Raw genomic sequence first — 18,189 nt, 5'->3', positions numbered from 1 at the left:
GCTGACATTTAGCTCAAAAGAATAGCTGTGCCTGCAGCGAGTGCAGCCTCGCAGAGCTGCGAGCATGGCTGTGGACTCTTCTTATTGGAGGAAATCCAAAAAATTACAACTGGCAAAACATGAGCTTGATCAAAATTAACATCACATATGCTTCATTTGTTCTTAAGTGAGATTCAATTATCATAAATGTCCATCACAAGATTTTTCCAAGGAATTTAAAAGCTTGAGCTCGTGCCAAAAAGCTGAGACTCACAGATGAATTTAGCTTTCGCGTTTCTTTTCTTCTGCTTTCTTCCCAAAACATCCCTGCTTTGAATTCAAAGCGTGTCTCCAAATTAAAACACAGGCGGGCACAAATTTGAATTTATTATCATTTTAATGGCGTAATCTGTTAATGAGGCGTAACAGTAGTCTGCAAGCTACGACACGAAAACACACCTAAAAACACCAAGTATGTCAAAGGCTTTTTCTTTTTCAACACATACAGTACAAAACACTGATAAAAGAGCAACTCTGAGCCAAGTCAGAATTAGTAAAGCAAAGTGACCAACACTCCAGCTGACATCTAGTGAATATCTATGAAGGAAAAGGAGTCTTATCTTCTCCTAAGAATAATCTGCAGTTACATCCTACGCAGCAAGCTGGATTCTATCATTTAATCCTTTTTGGTGGTTACGATTTCAAATTGTCACTGTCATCAAATGAACTAGAGACACATACACACAGAAAGATAATATATAGCTTACTCAGATGTTCTTTGTTCCCATGTACTTTACAGGTTTTTTTTGTTGTTGTTTTACTTTTCATGCCACACTATATCTGGGCCATGTCCGGGAGGTCCAGCTCCAGCTCTCTGAGGTACTGGCTGCAGTTGGGGTCTCCCCTCACAGTGGGGGCTGATGGGATGGGTCGGCCGGTGTGTGGGTTGACGCACCAGCACTCGCCCCTCTGGCCGTGCAGAGACATCTTGCACTGAAACACAAATTTCTGCGTGTTTTTATTTTATTTTACACAATTGTGACAACCTTAAATATGCATGTATATGTGTTGCTTGTGCAAAAACACACAGCAAAGGTGTTTATGATCAGTTTTATGGTGCACATTCTTCAATTAGATCCCCTTTCATTTCTATAAGCACCAGTATTTATGCCATAAATTCACTTTAGTCTGACAAATCTCTGAGAATACAGTTCTTAAAGGATTAAATATATGGTTAACTGGTGCTTTTGCTGTGAAAATACAACACAGTTTGTTTAAATTGGCAGGTATACTGCTTTATAGACCTTTTTGCATATTATCAGGTGGTTACACCCTCTCATACGACCCTCTTCCCCAAAGCGTCTGGAGTCACCTGTTTGAGATTATACTGCCCCCTCTTGTCACAGTTGGGGATGTGCAGGGCATACAGGTCTTCCAGTGGACCTCGGTTATCTCTGAAGGGCATCTTGGATATCCTCTCCAGGATCTGGTCGAGCTCCTGCTGACACTGGGTCTTGGAAACAGCAAAAACAACAACAGTAGTCATGTACACAGCCCGCATGGCAGCATTTGGTTAATTTGGTTATAAAAAAAAAAAAAAAAGTTTTTCCAATTAGGCTTTTTTGCTTCAGAAAATCTAAAATCCCATCTCCACGCACACAACAGAAAAGCACTCCAGGATAAATCAACACCAAAATGTGCTTGCAAGGCAATCAGCATATTTTTGACTCGCTATGCTGCATAAAATCTCATATAAAAAGCACACACACACGCAGATCCATGCACTCACACACACAATAAAGCTGAGGGGCTCTCTGCAATGAGCAAATGAATCATGTTTTTGTGCCAGTAATGAATAATAACTCTTGCCAGTGACCTCAAGTTTACCTCATTCCACAGAGCCAAATGTCTTGTTGAGACAGTTATAAGTTTCTGGTAGAGCAATAACCTTTAAATGATTTTTATGGTGGACGGAAAATACCACAACGGCGGACAGAAATGCAGGGTTCACCCTTGAGTCCCAGCTCAGGGTGCCGGTCAGGTGTACTGAAGGTCAATAAATATCTGCCTTGAATCAAAGGCCAGTGGCTGCTGGGAGTGGTGAGTAGGAGCATGACTGTTGTAATCACCTCATTATTATTTGGTTCCTCTATTCCCCTGTCAGGCTCATTACTAATGAACAGGTTCAAGCGTTAACTGGACCATCTTCAAATATGGCAATAAAACACTTCTCAATGCAGCAGCCAAGCACGAGCAGCTGCTGTGCCAGAGGGAGGCGGCACCGCACTGCTTTCGTTTCTCCTCAGTAGTCTGAGATGCTGTTTGAGATTTTTTTTCTTTACACAACAAAACACACCTCAAGCACTTTGTGCTTGGTGCTGTTGCGGTGCTTTGTTCTGAACTGCAACCTCTGCGTGATACCAGTGCGAAGCGCTGGAAAATAACTAATTCTACAAGCTTTTCAAAAGCCGGAGTCTAGCGAGGATCTCCAGAAAGTGCCAGATATGTTGGAGAGAGTGAGGATGGATTTTTTTTAATCTGTACAAAAGGTTAAGTGTAAAAACAAAAGTTTGACATTTTATGGGTGGGGGGGGGGGTTGGGTTATGCGCCGGACTGTTTTTTGGCTGGGACCTGTAACCTATTTCTAGAGTCCAAGAAATAGAAACCTATGCTCAAAGCTCAAGAAAAATCAGTTTCTGGAAATCAAATCAAAATGAACAACAGCATGTTTATGACTCATGTAAATGTTTTTGCCAGTTATACCCCAAAATTAGCATGTTTTAAGACAGCTGGGTCCTTTCCCGTTGCCCCCTGATGCAGATGTGATATAGATCACTCGCATATATGTTTGGAAATGTAAGAAAATAATGCAACAAAAACTAAATATAGTATGAGCCGTGTGGTTCTTTTGTGCTGCAAAGCAACTGATGTTTGGTTAAAGGCTATTAACAGCAAGTCAGAAGCCATTGTGAGGATTTAATTGTTGAAGAAATGATGGAAAAACTGACGCATATCTTCAGGCTACAAGAGTCAAAAATGGACATTACACAAGACTCAAAGCGCCAGCGCTGGAGCAGCATTATGAATCAATCAGCAGGACAGAATGAGTGATGGAAAACAGTTTTCTTCTTATTGTTGTTATTTAATGGGCCAACAAAGATTCAAGTGAGGAAAATTCAGAAAAAAAAAATTCTAATCATTCATAGCTTCAATGGCTTTGCCCCACAGAACAGACTCTCCTCTCTGCCTCACCTGTTTGGGCCGTGCAGGCTTCACCTCCTCCACCTTGTTGGTCTTCATCTTGGTCTTCATCTCCTGTCTGTGCTGGCGTACAGCACTCTCTTTGGGTCCCAGCCAGGTGGTCTCTTTGCTGGGCTTCCGGATGGCCGGGATCTCGCTCACACCCTGCTCAGGCAGCGGCTCCACGGCCTCACCTGCAGACACAAAATCCATGAAATCCAAATGCAAGGACCCCAAATCCCACCTGTATCAGTCGATTTAACTGTGAAAAAGTGTTGCCAACAAGAATGCCTTGCAGAGTAGGAAATATATTGGGCAGGAGAGGACACTTTGATGGACATATTGGCTGCTAAAAGCATTTAACCTGTGACTTTTGGAGGGTCTCTCTGCACACTAAGCCGCTCTGTTGCCTTCCTGCTGTCGTTTCGGTAATGGATTGGGCTTTTTAGAGGCTGGAAGTGGGCTGAAATAAGCTTTGAATTGCGCAGATCATTTGTCAGAGAGGCAAAGTCAGAGGTCTGCTCGGCTAAAAAGCTTTTTTGTCAATGGCAGAGGGGACGCCAACCCTGCAAGATGCAAGATGAAATGCAAGATGCTTCATGTCCGACAGGCTGATTGTTTGGATGCAACTTTTTCCATTCGATCTATATACTTATTTATTTCTGTTTGGGAAAGTGTGACTGAGGAGCGAATTTCCTAAATTTTCCAACGTCCCTCCCACTGAGTCCTAATTAAATTCTGGAGGCAAGTGGCCAACTCAGGGAAGGTCGTCAGCTGATCCAGCTCACCTGGACACTCCAGGATATAAAAGCCTGCAGATGAGCTCAGCTTTTCCTTCAGCTGGCTGTCACTCTGCATTTCTTTCTTCTCAGCTTGGCACCATTCAAGGCCTCTGCAGCAAATATATCACACCCATGCTTTGCTTTCATTGCTGACTTTGCTAATTTCCCCTCCCTATTGTTTATTTGCTTTGGGTTCCCATTTTGAGTGAGTGTAATTCTTGTTTCTTGGAGAATTTTCCTAATTGTCACAGCTGACATTTTGTCTGAAGATAAGATTGGGGAGGGGGTAAGCTCCAAGTGTCCAAACCACTGTTAAAGTGCTCTGAAATGCATCAGCACAATCAATGAGTCACTACAATCCTTTCCTTTCTCACAGAGCGAAGCAACCACATGCAGCTCCGTTAACAAGCTTGTGGACTGAGAAAAGTTGGCCACCGCTGAACCTTAGTCACAGTCAGGTTTCCATGGCTGCTTTTTTTCCTGACTAGTGCGATTTAATTTCACGAGCAGATGTTTAAAGTGGTGATAAATGAGCAAAATCAAAGCTTACACTTTTCTAAAACTTGCTTTTGGAAGACCACATGATGAGTTCAGCCTGCATTTGAGGTCTGTAATACCTGTGTGGATCCAACCGGGCTCAAGCTACCCCCTCTGATCACCTGGTGCATCATGATCATCTCAGAAAATCTGTTTTCTTGAGGCCAAGCACAAAATGTGAATTGTGAAGTGCAGGGAAAAACAACCAAAATACTTCTCAAATCTACAGGGATGTTATAATGGGAAATTCACTTCTGTCACAGTCAAAAAAACATATTATTTCTTAGTTTCAAACCACTGCATAGATGAAATGTGAACATTAGTGTTCACAGTGGAAAGTAATTGAGTACATATCTCTCAATTTTTCTCCCATTTTCGACTTGTACTGCATGTTTCAGCTGGAATTATTGTACCTTTTACTCCACTACATTCACCTGACAGCTGTTTACTCAATCGCCATATGGTTCAATTTAGGCAACAAAACTGCTTGGTTCGGTTTACGAAAAGATCAAGGTTTGGATTAGAAATACGTTCTGGATACTATAAAGAAGTTCAAATAAGCCAAAGCTGACTTTTCACATGAGACATGAACAGCTGTTCGACCCATCCATCAGTCCCATCCTCCTCCATAAGCAGACTTTCTTGCTCTTTACACTACATCGCCTGACTTCCTCCCGTCACAATAACTATGACCACTAGAGGCCGCAGCCTAACAATACAAGTAAATATGATTCATAATAACATACTTGCACCGTCGACCTACACAGCTGTTTTTCTGGCGGTTTCTGATGGTGGCTCAGACCCTAAAGACACAACACTTGAGCAGCTCAGTGTCCTGAATGCAACACTGACTGCTAAAACAGCAAGGACACAACTGGACAACCATAAAAAAAGAAGGCCAGTTTTCAGCGGATTTAAATCTATAATGCTTCAAGAACGAGGAATTCATATTTAGTCATGGAGCAAACTTCCCGCCACCCTCCACCAAATAGCACAGCCTCTGTTGCCATCCAGTGATTCCTCCAGGCGGTTTTCATTGAGTTTGACCATCTCCTCTCTCCTTGGAGTCTTGTGAAACATCAACCTAAAAAAAAAAACCCCTCTCTTCAAACAGATGGAGCAAACAATCTGAGAGGCCATCAGGTCCAACCCAACATGTTGTTTCTGACAACAGAGCATACTTAGGGGTTGAGGGTTGACGGGGAGGGAGTGGAAAAGGAGCGTCATTCCAAACCAGCTGATTTTAAACCAAAAACAAAAAAAAAAAAAAGAAAGAAAGAAGTTACATGATGCAAATTCCTCAGAAAGCAACACCTGAGCTCAGTTTGGCCAGTCAGAGTATTTCAACGTGCCAGGAGACTGTTTCTTTTCACGGAATTTTTGCAGGAAAGCATGTATTTCACCTACGCAGGACTTCATTTGACACCCGAAGGAAAGAGGGGAAATAAGCACAGACAGTAGAGAAGGTCAAACAGTCGGCCAGTAAGTGGATCACAGTTATGCAAGGGCCAAGCTGTAACGTGCAGACTTGTGGAAAGCCGTTTGTAGGACAGAGAATGAAAGCGAGTGTGAGTTACTGGTGGTGGTGGACTGGGGAGGCATTCTCTGCACTCTGCAAGAGGTAAATTTGACATCCGGTTGTAGAATATGATTACAAAAGGCCTAAGAGAGAACGGGAGAAAGGAAATTCCAAACGAAGCAAAAACAAGGTGCTGGCGCCTTTTGCCATCAGATAGATCTGGTGTTGTTGGACTTCAGTTCCCCCTATGACGCTCCGCCGTGCGCTCTCTGGCTTTTCTTTGAAGACTGAGTTTCTTCGTGAAAAAAGGGGCAAAAGTCAACTGAAATCAGGTGTGCGCTCACGTGTGGGAGTGCATGCACAAGTGGCGCAGATAAACACACGACACACTCAGGAATATTGGCGGCTGGGGTGCCTTTTGTTTTGCTGTCTTACATAATCCCGACAGCATCCAAGTGCAATACCATCACTCTCCCTCCTCTGAGGAAACCTGAGATTTTCGCTCAAATACACAGTCTGGGCGCACACATGAACGCGCAATTTATGAGCAGCGAAAACAGCGATCTCTCTCTCCAGTGTACACGCACATACGCAAACACAGAGGGTCAGCACCCCACTTTCAGGGGCCACTAGGCCTCTGCAGTCCAAGCCGTTCCACAGCGGTGGGCTTGGGATCAGCAGTATCAACAGAGCAGCAGGCCTACTGTCCAGTCTACTGCTTGAGTTAATCCTCGCACAATGGCCCGAGAGGCTTCCTTTCTATATCTGATCCATGTCGAATTCCCAGATGGCATGTAAGCCAGAAGTGTCATGTCTGATTGTCCAGATTCTGGTCAACTGAGCAAATGGCAGACTTGGCCCGGCCATGGAGAATGGAAAGGTTTAAAAAAGGAAAGATCCAAGCACAGCAGCATTCTCGCTCCATCCTCTTTCCGTGGATATGCAGACCTTTGTTTTATTGTCGGACAAACCCACGGATGTGATGTCTCTCTTATGTCGGGCCCTGCAGCTTGAGGGGACGTCGACTGTGTCATGCCTTGGTTCACACTCACTGTTGTTGTGCTTTCTGTTTCCAGGGCTGCAGACCAATTAGGAGCCTCAGCAGCAGCATGGGACACACCTGGATGCAGTGTTCACCCAGTCTCAGAGCCGGGCTGTGACAACTGTTAGCTCCTGAAAGTTGGTGGAAGTCAGTGGGATCAAGGAAAAACAGAATTTCACTACACATCAAGCATTAACCCTTTAATCTAATGAGTCCCGTAGCTTCATATGATTTCATGGAGAGAAACTGATCATTTTAAATTACAGAGGCCGCTTCGAGGAAAATAATGTGAACATTTGCAGCTTCAGTGCATTGCAAAACACAAATTAATGTCACTGACTTTCATCTGAACAACTGGCTTTGTTTAAGTTCGTTGCATTGCTGCTGTGCAAGACAATGTGTCAGTGCTGTGCTCCACAAAATGCATTGTTTGAAATTTGAATGAAAGTCAATGGCTGTTGATCCATGTGCAGTGCTGCAATACCTGCAACCTTTTTTCAGTTAGTGATCTGGGAAATTGATATTTCATACTTTCAATTGCCAAGAGTGAAATAACAATTTTATGAATATAAAAATGTTGTGTCATGTATTTATTGTTGATATTTTCACTAAAGTGGTTTCTCAAGCTTAAATTGAGATGCAATTTGATTCCACTGACATCCAGTAACTTTGCTAAGCTGACCTAAGATTACTGGTCATTACACCTGTGCACAAAGGATTCAACCTGCACACAAAGACATTTGAAAAACAGCCACCTGACTCTGTATAAGTATGAACAATATTCACCCATGGCTGAACTAGCCCTTTAAATGGCGGAATGTGAAAATGCATTTTAAAAAAAGCCTGTCTTCTCTCTCAATATGGCTTTTAACGCAGCTCTGAGGTGTGAAATAGGTCATGTGCCACTTAAGGAGTTGATGAAAGGCACTGCAAGAAGTCCATCATCCATTGCAAGGCCCAGTGGGACTGTTTTCCTAGAAACACAAACTCAGCAAAGTGCAGATATGTTTACCTTCCAGGCTTTCTGGCCCGTAACAGTCATTTAAAAGCAGGCATTGGACAGGCTCTGGCATGTATGCACACACTGTGGCATCTAAGGCCAAGCATCTCGCTCACTATCGGCACCGCTGGGTGAACTCTGAGGCGATTGTACAGGACCTGAACTAGGACACGAACTGAGGCAAGCTGAAACACATCAAACTTGTAGGGCATCACATGCAGCTACCACTGACTATCATTCTCAACCGCTGTGGGAAAGATGTGATGGATGCGAGTGGACAGGGCACAAAACCTGTTGGGTTACAGCCACTCATTTATTACAATGCTAAAACCTTGTACCTGCAAAATGTCAGCTTTTCAGGAAGAAAAACATCCATCTTTTTAAGGTGATGGGACACTGTCAAATGGTCTTATACTGAGGTTACATGGTGTTGATGAGCCAACAATATGGGAATGACGACAACAACAAGACAGCACGAGAATTAGATCAGGGCAACAATTTCACCCCATTTTTTTCTTGGAAATGAAAATGCTTTAGCTAACAAGTTATCATAACTGCACTGCATTCTAACTTTATAACTTTTAACCAACTAAACTTTCAATCCCCCAAAGATAGAAATAATCTTTCTCCTGACACAACGTCTGGCAAAATAAATGTGAGGATGTATCCATGAGGTTGACATGTTTGTTTTGTCATCAAATATCTCTCCAACTGTTGAATGAATTGGCCTAAAATTTGGTACAGCCATTTCTAACAACTTAAAACTCAAATTGCAACCATATACAGCTGGACATGTAAGAAAAAGGATCCTGAGCTATTTATTTCATGATGACAAAAGGCAGATTTCTCGGGATAACGAGCTGATTTATTACGAGAAAAGGACTTTGTAAGATTCACAAGAACGGACCATGACATGCACACATTGCTCTGTGTGGTTGGTTTTGAAGCTTCAAAGCAAACCATATTAAGTTTTTATGAAATTTCACCATTATTTTACAAACAGTGGTCAACTTAAAGCAGATGTGTTGCTTTCGAGTAGGCTACAACCAAAAGACTTCTCAGTGGCAAAGGGGAACTGGAAAAGAAACAGTTCTGGTGTTGGAAATAATAAAATATGCACATAAAGATTATTAATTATCGTTATCTTGAGATAAATGCATTAAAACTCTTAAAACGCAGTCTATGGAACACATCTTAGCGTGTAAAACTATTAAAACAAGTTCAGAGAGTGTCCCCTTCCCCTCCAGTGTCAGTAGCATTTCAGACAGTGTTTGTATTGTCTTAAATCACCCTTGACCAAAGAGGAGGGTGGGAAGTTATTCTGGGTCTCAATAGGCACGAGGAGATTCTTGGCACGGGTACACGTGAAGTTGATGCCCGGGGGGGAGATGGCACAAATGCCCCTGTTTTTGCAGAAGCCTGGGGTTGGGGGGCGGGGGATTATCTCGGAGCTATTTCAGTCCTGCGGGCTCCGTCTGGATGCCCCCGCAGGTACACAGGAATGCCCCTTGTTAGCTAACAATGTTATTAGATGGCACAGGAGCTTTCCACTTTCCTTCCTGCCTAATTTTTCCTCTCCATAACAACTTTTATAACAGTGTTGACCCAAAAGGTTTTCCCTTCTCGTTGTCGACACGTAAAACTGACTCTGAATATGCAAAAACAATGCAGAAAGAAGAGGCTGCTTTTAGGATTCATCAACTATATCTCATTACAAAGAATGGGCATTCACATTCAAGCAACCAACTCTGGGCTCTGTTTGGGCTCTGTTAATCAACTTGTTCCCTCTTGAGGTCATATATGGTGTGAGCCCAGTCAAAACAACCAAACGCCCGTCCAATCTGATTAAAGGAACCTTTATTTGGGTCCAGGTTTCTGTGGGAACAGAATATCAAGTGATACTGTGCATAAACAGAGAGGATAGGGGGAAAGTTGGGGATGTTAGCTTTGAAGAGGGAGACATTTCAGCTGTGGATATTCCAGCTCAAAATGAATGAAACATGGACTCTTTTTTGTTATTAGTAAAGTAAGTCTGAAACTGAAATAAAAGTATGCTTTGAGATTTTATCATGTTATTAAAATCTTGAAATTACCCATTTTAATCAGCTCTCGTCTGACCTTTATCGACTGTGAGGGAGTATCTCATTTCATCCTTCTATTGTCGCCACATCACAGAGAAGATTTACGATGCTTTATTAATCTCTGTGGTCTCAAAGTGCCAACATTCATCTCTGGATCATCCCCACTTTACTGAATCCATCCCAGGATGCTGCATACTGCATGAGAACGTGTTGCCTTTGTCTGGTTTGGATGATGCTGGTGTGAAGCTTAAGAGTTAAGTGTTGTCTGTATCTATTTTAAGATGCACATTATTTGAGATACTTCTGGCAAAGGATTAGGTCACAATTTTATTCTGAATGGCATAAAATTCTCTGTGTAGCTCCCTGCAGTTTAACACATGGAGGCAATCATTTGCGCAGCACACAGATCTGAGTTGCTGAAGGCATAAAGAGGGGGGAAATCATTATTTGGTTTTGCTCTTCCTCAACTTAACCAAGTGCAATTTCATATTTTCATGTTTCCAATTGAGATGCTCCGCTGAAACTGGTGCATCTACATGTCTGCGTAGTCCCATGCATCACTTCAAGCTGCACCACAGAAACCTCACAGGCTATCAGTAACATCTGTGACTCCATCTCCTAAGCTTCAGATACAGTGAATAAATAGACATCATGAGCAGTTCCTCCATTCAGAGATCTTTGAAAATAGCAATGCAATCATCCTGTAACGGACAGAAGATTAATTGGCAGCTATTTTAATGATTGATACTCATCTTTTCTGCAAAAATGTCTAAACTGTGCAGGTCCCAGTGTCTCAGATGTGAGACAAAACAATTAATGGAGAAAATAATGAGCGAATCAATAACACAACCCTACTTACAATGCACTACGAGCTCATTTCCTTGCATTTTCAGTCAACTCTGGGGAGTTCGTTTCTAAGAGAATTACAAGGCAATATCTGTTTCTTACTTACTGAATTACTAATACGCTGTAATTAGGTGCTTCGATAATTCAAAACAGTGAACAGAAATTGCCTGCGGTCTACAGCGGAGAGGAAAATAAGCCGGAGCGCTGCCAGTACATTTAATCCGATCAGTTTCATTAAAAACAAACAAAAACCTAAATTAGTTCATTGCTGCAGTCTTTGAAAGCATCACTGCAGGCTTTACCTTAGAGCAGTTCAGACATTTCATGGGCGTTTCTGGAGGTATTTAAACAAGAAAGCAACTGCAGCATCAATGTGACGTTACGTTGGATCAGCCTCTTACTGATTTTGTTTGCCCTCTCTTACTTTCCTCATGGCCTTCTCTCTGAGGTGAGCACCCGAGGGTCGGAGAAACATTGGCTCTGACCTTTGACCCCTTTGCTGTTAGCTTTTTACAATGCGGAGGTTTGGAGGGATTGTACCGCTGCTGTCATTGCAAGTCGCAATGGATAAGACCTTCAGATCAATACTTGAAATGCAGATAATGCTGTATGAATCTTATCTGAGGTAGCAGTGGCTTTGTTACAGGTTTTTTGTATATTATTAGCAGTGTTGCTTTACTCTTTTGTTGCATGCTGGCCTTGTAATTTATCTATGGACACTAAATCACACCAAATTATCCTCATTTGAAATGTAACATAATCCTGTTACACTGTATTGTATCCAGTGACGGGCTCAGGATGTGTTATTTGAGTCTGCGCCATTTCATTTGAATAAAATACACAAGAAAAACAGGATGTCAAGTCTTAGAAACATCCAAATAAAGCAAATAAAGGATGAAAAGTTGCAGCTGCAACATTTCATCCTTTGATTCTTTTCCCAGGATGTCAAATCATTTCAAGAGTCACCACTCAACTTCATACAACTGTTGAATTATTCTACTATAATCAGCCTTTTTTTTCCTGTAATTTACAGATTAATTCCTGGAACAAAGGAGATGCGGAGGACAGCAGCAAGAAAGTTTTGCTCTCCATCTTATAACAGCCCCTGTGAGCTGATTCCTATCAGGGATTCTGTTACTTCCTCTTATTGCTGTGTATCTGAGAAGAAATTATGACAGGAAATCAAGTCTGTGTTGTCTCAAACCGGGCCAAATGAAAGCAGGAGACTGGCACGGACCGTCTGTAACACCAACAGTCAGTTTATTAAGTTAAATTGCAAAAATTGAACGGCATAAATAGAGCAGAAGTGGATCGGCATGTGTGGGATGGGTGCAGTTTGAATTCAATTTCAGTTTTGACCCAAGAAGAAGAGCCTGGTGGCCCGTTCAGCCCGGCTTCCTCTTGATAAACAATATTTTCCTTTCATCTTTTGACCTTGAGAAAGCCGCACATTTCACTTAGACCACTCACTGTAACACTCTCCGCCTCAGTCTTTGTCAGAAATCACTCTCCCATCTGCCGCAGCGAGGCTTTTATCCAATACGACTCCACAAATCAGCCTCTAGAGCCAATTTCTAAGCTTTTACTGTTTTTTGGACACATCGAGCTAAATCTCAGAGCTTTCAACGTGTGAGGCGAAGCGCGGCCTGACCCAAACCTGAGGAGGAAAAAAAACTCAGTGACATCTAACAAATTGCCTTCTTGAAAGCCAGCCTTTACATGATGTGTCCATGTATTTTCTTCTGTTGTTTCGCTCTTATGTAACTCTGCAATTCATGCCTGTTTTATTACTTGACTGGTATTGTTTGAAGAGGGCTTTTGCTGCGTATGGTTACGTAAATGTGGAGTTAAGTCATTCTGATGGCTGATCACTTGATCACAAACGTGTCGTGAAGCGTTTTTGACCTTTTGTCGGCTTGCTGGAGAGTCCTTACAGAGAACAGGGTTACACTGAACGCCGTCTCCGGTAGTTTCTCTACGTTCCAGGAGTTCAGTGCCAAAATAAACATGTGTCAGCCTGGAGGTAAACTCGGACAAAGCACGGATTTGGAAATGAGTAGAAATCACACCACAGCAGGCTCCACTGGACACTCATTGACTGTGTGTGTGTGTTTGCAGCCTCAAAATCAGCCAGTTAATGAGGCTGTTTACTTTTCTTCTTCACTGCGACCTGTCCTCGTTTCAGAACAAACCACGTGAGCCTTGCCGCCCCAGGCCGCACGAAGCTTCATTGTGATCCTCCTGCACATACGTCCAGCTCACTTTCCAGATGGACACAACCCAGTTAATGCAGTCACTGTCAACACCAGTTTATAGTCACTCCTGGTCAAAGCCTAAAGTCCACGTTTCCAATCAATGCAGCATTCCTCCTGCTGTCTCCCTCTGTTTCTTTCTCTCCACTCCCCTGTGGAAATGTCAACATCAATACTACGATGTTTTCTGTGTCCATCCCACCAGTGTGACTTCTGGGAATTTTGCAATCCACTACCTTGTTCTCTGTTAGAGTGTTTTAAAGGCAGGGGGACTGGGAAAGGCTGGTGGGCCAGCTGCTTGGAGCACAGCTGAGGTAAACTTGGGCAGAGTGACTGTTCCTTTTCTTTCTCTTTCCTCATGCACACCAGGATGATATACAACACTTCAAGCAGGTCTATGCAACACAGACTTAAACGGGGACGTAAGACAACCTGGTGCAACAAGCACAAAATAGGTCAATACAGCAGTAAAAGTTGAGAGATTGCACAGCTGCAGTGCATGCAAAGAACATAAGCAACATAAAAATGCGCCGTTATCAATGCAATAAAGTGCTGGGAGAACAAACAGACTATTCTAAGTAAATCCTGGAGGATATGGGGTGAAAGGGGGGTCTGAAAGGGCGATGAATGACTTGCTAATAGATGTTAAAAAGGATGCACTGCAGACACAAAACTATATGTGATATAAAAATGTCTAAAGTACAAAATGGTCAGAACTTCAGCTTTGAGTAACAGCCCCTGTTTGACACAGATTTGGGCTCAGCCTTCATGACAATGCAATATTCCTACAATATTCCCCATGCTGCAGTCTAGACAGTGTCATTAAAAATTGATAGAAGAAAACCAGATTTCCAGTAAACTGACTGACCGTTGGTTTGCTCCCGGTGCTCCTGGCTGCAAGTGGTCGTTTCGGCGTCCACTTTGCGCCGGCACTGCCCCTGGCCCTGCACCAGTTGCTCCAGGGGAAGCTCCGAGTCGGGCGTCGGGTAGCACCGCAGACCGGTGGAGCACCTCGGGGTGTACACGCCGCACATCTCGCCCTCTTGCCGGGCGCACACGGGGCAGCACCCGCAGCCCGGCTCGCGCACTATCTCCGTGCAAGTCTCGGTGAGCGTTGGGCACAGCGCCTGGCGCTCCGCGGTGCAGCCCGGGCAGCGGAACACCATCTCGGCCAGGGAGGCACCGGCGAGAGACGCGGAGAGGATCAGCAAGCTGCAGCCCGCGTACGACAGCATTGTTATGGGCATGAGGTTTTTGGTCATTATCATGGGGCGATGGAAGGCAATCCCAAGTGAAAAAAAGGGGAAGAAATGTACATGCGAACAGGTGAAGCCGGGGGCTGGGAGGTCTGCTGGGTCCTACAAATTCCCAGGTTTGCTCTTGGGGCCACATGTTGGTGTTAATTTATTGTTGGAAGACATGGGATTCCGCTCAAATATGTGTCAGATCTGCAGAAATATTAGTAGTAAATCACACAAACGAGAGGAGATCAACGTGTGCCTCTTTTCTTATTTTATCCCCCAACTGGCCGAGAATGAGAGCAATGGTCCTCAAAGTGGAGGCGAACTGGCTAAATTGAATGCATTTGAAGTTGTGAGAATGCAGCAGCCTGATCGGATGCAATTACAAGTCCCTCTAGTTAAACCAGCTGTTAATGGATTTTCACTTTCTGCAGCTAATTCAATTTCAAAGACATATTTTTCATACATGCACAAATTACCAGATGAGAAATATCTTGATTGAGAGCATATTTCCTCTGAAGGGGCCTTGAATAAATACCTTCTCACTTGTCCTCATTCATTATTGAAATCATAATCCCATTTTACTGATTCAATTCAATTCAATTTTATTTGTATAGCGCCAAATCACAACAGAAGTTGTCTCAGGACACTTTCCATATAGAGCTGGTACAGACCAAGCTCTTTTATCTACAAAGAAACCAACAATTCAACTGATTCAAAGCAGGGAAATTAAAGTGTCACCATCATCTTTTAATGACCTATTCAGCTGCTCTCTATCTGACCCCTGACCTCTTTATAGTGATATCAAGGGGAACAGACTGTCCTAAAGGCGATTATGAGTAAAAAACACTTTCCTGATTGTGAAACAGAATTTATAAAAACAGAAGAGGACGTGAAACTTGAACTCCAGTATCAAAAACAAGGCGCTAAATTATAGCTCCCTGGCTGAAAGACCCTGCATTAATATACATACTGTGGCATGTTAGTTTCAATCAGCACAGTCTGCCCCAACTCCCAGAATGCATAAATAAATAAACAAACAAACAAAAGGACTATGTGCAGAGCATTCCTTACATGGAAAGACCTCCCCACCGTGGCAGACATGTCCATTGACACTCAATTAAAACTCGCCAGCTGCTACCAGCTTATATGCCCGTGTACAGTAATGCTACTGTGCACATGTACGGCAATGTTTCCTATCGATCGGCGAGGCCAAGCCTTGAGGTGTCATGCTTGCCCACCGAACAAGCTCCTATTAACCCTGTCCAGTGCGGTAGACTAATCGGTGTTTATCCAAGGGCCCAGAAATAGAAGTGGCATGTGTAACCTTATTCCGCAGATATAAATGCAGATTATTTTGTTTTGTGGGTGCCCCCTGATTTAATGCTATTTGGCCCTATTCATGTTCGGCATCCCCGCTCACCGTGGGGGCGTGGGCATGGAGAAAGGGCACATTTGAAGCTGTCTTGCATCTCAGGGGGTGTGAGCTCAGAGGATGCCCAGAGGGCTGTTTGCACATAGAACCTCATATGTCATTTTATGAAGCCGTGGATGGAAAAGCAGCAGGGATGGCCACTGGCTAATAGGCCTAACAGGCCGCAGTATCTGCCCATGTGTGCAAAGTAATCCCCACCAAGGTCAGTTACTTAAATTCCTCCCCATGGAACTGTTAGGCAAACACAAACTCTGGATAAACTTCACATTGACAGAGGCAGGGGGATCACTGACGGCCTGAGGACACATACAGTACATGTGCCCCAGCAAGTATACAGAGAGAGGTTTGTATGCGAAAGGTCATCTTCTTAATTACAGTACAGTCAGCCCCCTTTTAACTGTGTCACACCACTTTATTTCATCTGCCTAATTAGCCTTTACAGCAGTATATGAACACCTTAAGCAAGAAGGAGAGTATTTTTATGAAGGAGCCATAATTTGCCTGTACACAGAATGAATGAATATATTATAACATAGCTGTAATTATATGTAATGACAAATCATTCACAGTTAAATATGATTACAGCTGTGTTATCCATCTAGCCATGGATGCTTTATACGATGAGTTATACTTGTTGACAAATATATTAGTTAACACTTTAAAGTGCCCTTAAATCTGTGTGCAACGCTGTACAACTCTTTATAACTGGGTTATTAACCTAAATAGGGGTTGTAAGTGTTTTATTACAGCTCATAAACAGCGTAAATGTGTAATATATGTAATTTCCACAAGCTGATGCTGATTAGCATTTTTTTTTGTAATTGTGTCCCTTAAGTGAGAGGTAAGCATTTGCTAACGCTAAATGTCTGACTATTAACCAATAAACACCTAAATATCCAACTGGGACCATTAATAAATTCCAGTTATGCTGCCTCAGTCCGCAGTAACCTCTCGCAATGGGCCAAATATTTGAATCTTAATCGATCCAGTGTAAACCACTAACTAGGCAATTAACGTTTGCAAGGCTGTGCTTCATCCAGGCTAATTTTGGGCCGCTAAGCCTCACAGCGGGCCTTCTGGAAGACGGCTGCAACAATGGCAGCAGCCCCGTTTAAAAGTGTCCCTAAAACCCACTTTAGCTTGCATTAGAAGTCTTAAAGCAAACAATTTCACAGCTGTATCCAAACTGCATATTCCTAAAGCAAACAACGCAAAGTATAGCATTACTGTACCGACACCGGTCCCTGAAGACAACCTCATGTTCATCTTTCAGACGTTGATAATGAATGAATCGACTGTTTAGTGTTTGTCTTTGAGTATACTTGATTAAGGCTCCCTTTGCTTGGACTGCTGATTAAATAAGTAGAGGTAATGAGTTGGGGTGGTGGAAAAGTAATTTATCATCTAATTAGCGAGCCTGTGTAAAATGAAGTTTTCAGGTCACACTAAACAGCTGCATTATGTGTTTATATCCGAAGCTAAAATGTTGTTTTTGTGATGTGATACATTTTTATTTGAAAGCAAGAGTTCATGAGAAAGAGTTCATCTGGGTAAGAAAACTGTCAAAACCAGCTTTCATGCATGCACAGTTAACCAACCGGTGCAACATCTCACTGAATGGAAATGTTTACCAAATTACAGTACATAAATCCTTACATGGAAACGCTCACATCACAAGTCCCAAATGGAAAAATGCTGATGTGTGTGCTTGTGTGTTTTTTTGTGCTGCATGTGAGTGAGTGTGCCCAAGTGTGAGTGTGTTTGTTTGCTGCCTAGCAACAAGTGATGCATGTGCAAATTAGGAAAGTTCTTGCTTTATTTGGTCATGCAAATCTTTGTGGAGTATCTGTTATGGAGCCACAGTGTTACGTATTCCCCAATGAAACAAAATAAAGACCTGCAGAAAACCGCTCCCCTAATGTGTTGAGTTAATGCATGAGTCTCCAGTCTGAGAGTCCAGTTAAAGCTCTCAGCCTGGTTGTATGCTGATGTCAGCATTACATTATACTCTGACACTCTTACACTTACACTACAAAGTTGATACCCTCTAAGCAAAGGCAATTCAAGTCCCACAGTTGTCTTTCTACTGTGCAGCTGCACGAAACAAGAAGTTTTACAAATGAACTCTTTCGCTATTTTGCACGGTTTAATCTGCTTTACTCAGAAATCAGTACACTCTCTGCAGCCATGCAAAGTAAGCATAAATAACACTCACAGTCCCTGGACAACCGGCT

The 18,189-nt window shown here is 42.9% G+C and overlaps 1 protein-coding gene across 1 annotated transcript; it reads right to left on the bottom strand.

Annotated features, from left to right (window-relative positions):
* Positions 1–357: 357 nt before the first annotated feature.
* igfbp2a (insulin-like growth factor binding protein 2a) lies at positions 358–14,584 on the bottom strand. Its single transcript, XM_070957655.1, has 4 exons — positions 14,148–14,584; positions 3,233–3,414; positions 1,352–1,492; positions 358–972 (listed from the first exon to the last, which is right to left on the bottom strand). The coding sequence occupies exons 1-4, from the start codon at positions 14,545–14,547 to the stop codon at positions 814–816; spliced, it is 882 nt and encodes a 293-aa protein (XP_070813756.1). The 5' UTR covers positions 14,548–14,584; the 3' UTR covers positions 358–813.
* Positions 14,585–18,189: the final 3,605 nt, after the last annotated feature.

This window comes from Chaetodon trifascialis, chromosome 24 (assembly GCF_039877785.1).
Source record: "Chaetodon trifascialis isolate fChaTrf1 chromosome 24, fChaTrf1.hap1, whole genome shotgun sequence".
In the NCBI taxonomy this organism is placed as follows: Eukaryota; Metazoa; Chordata; class Actinopteri; order Chaetodontiformes; family Chaetodontidae; genus Chaetodon; species Chaetodon trifascialis.
This window is presented reverse-complemented; position numbering and strand designations above follow the sequence as displayed.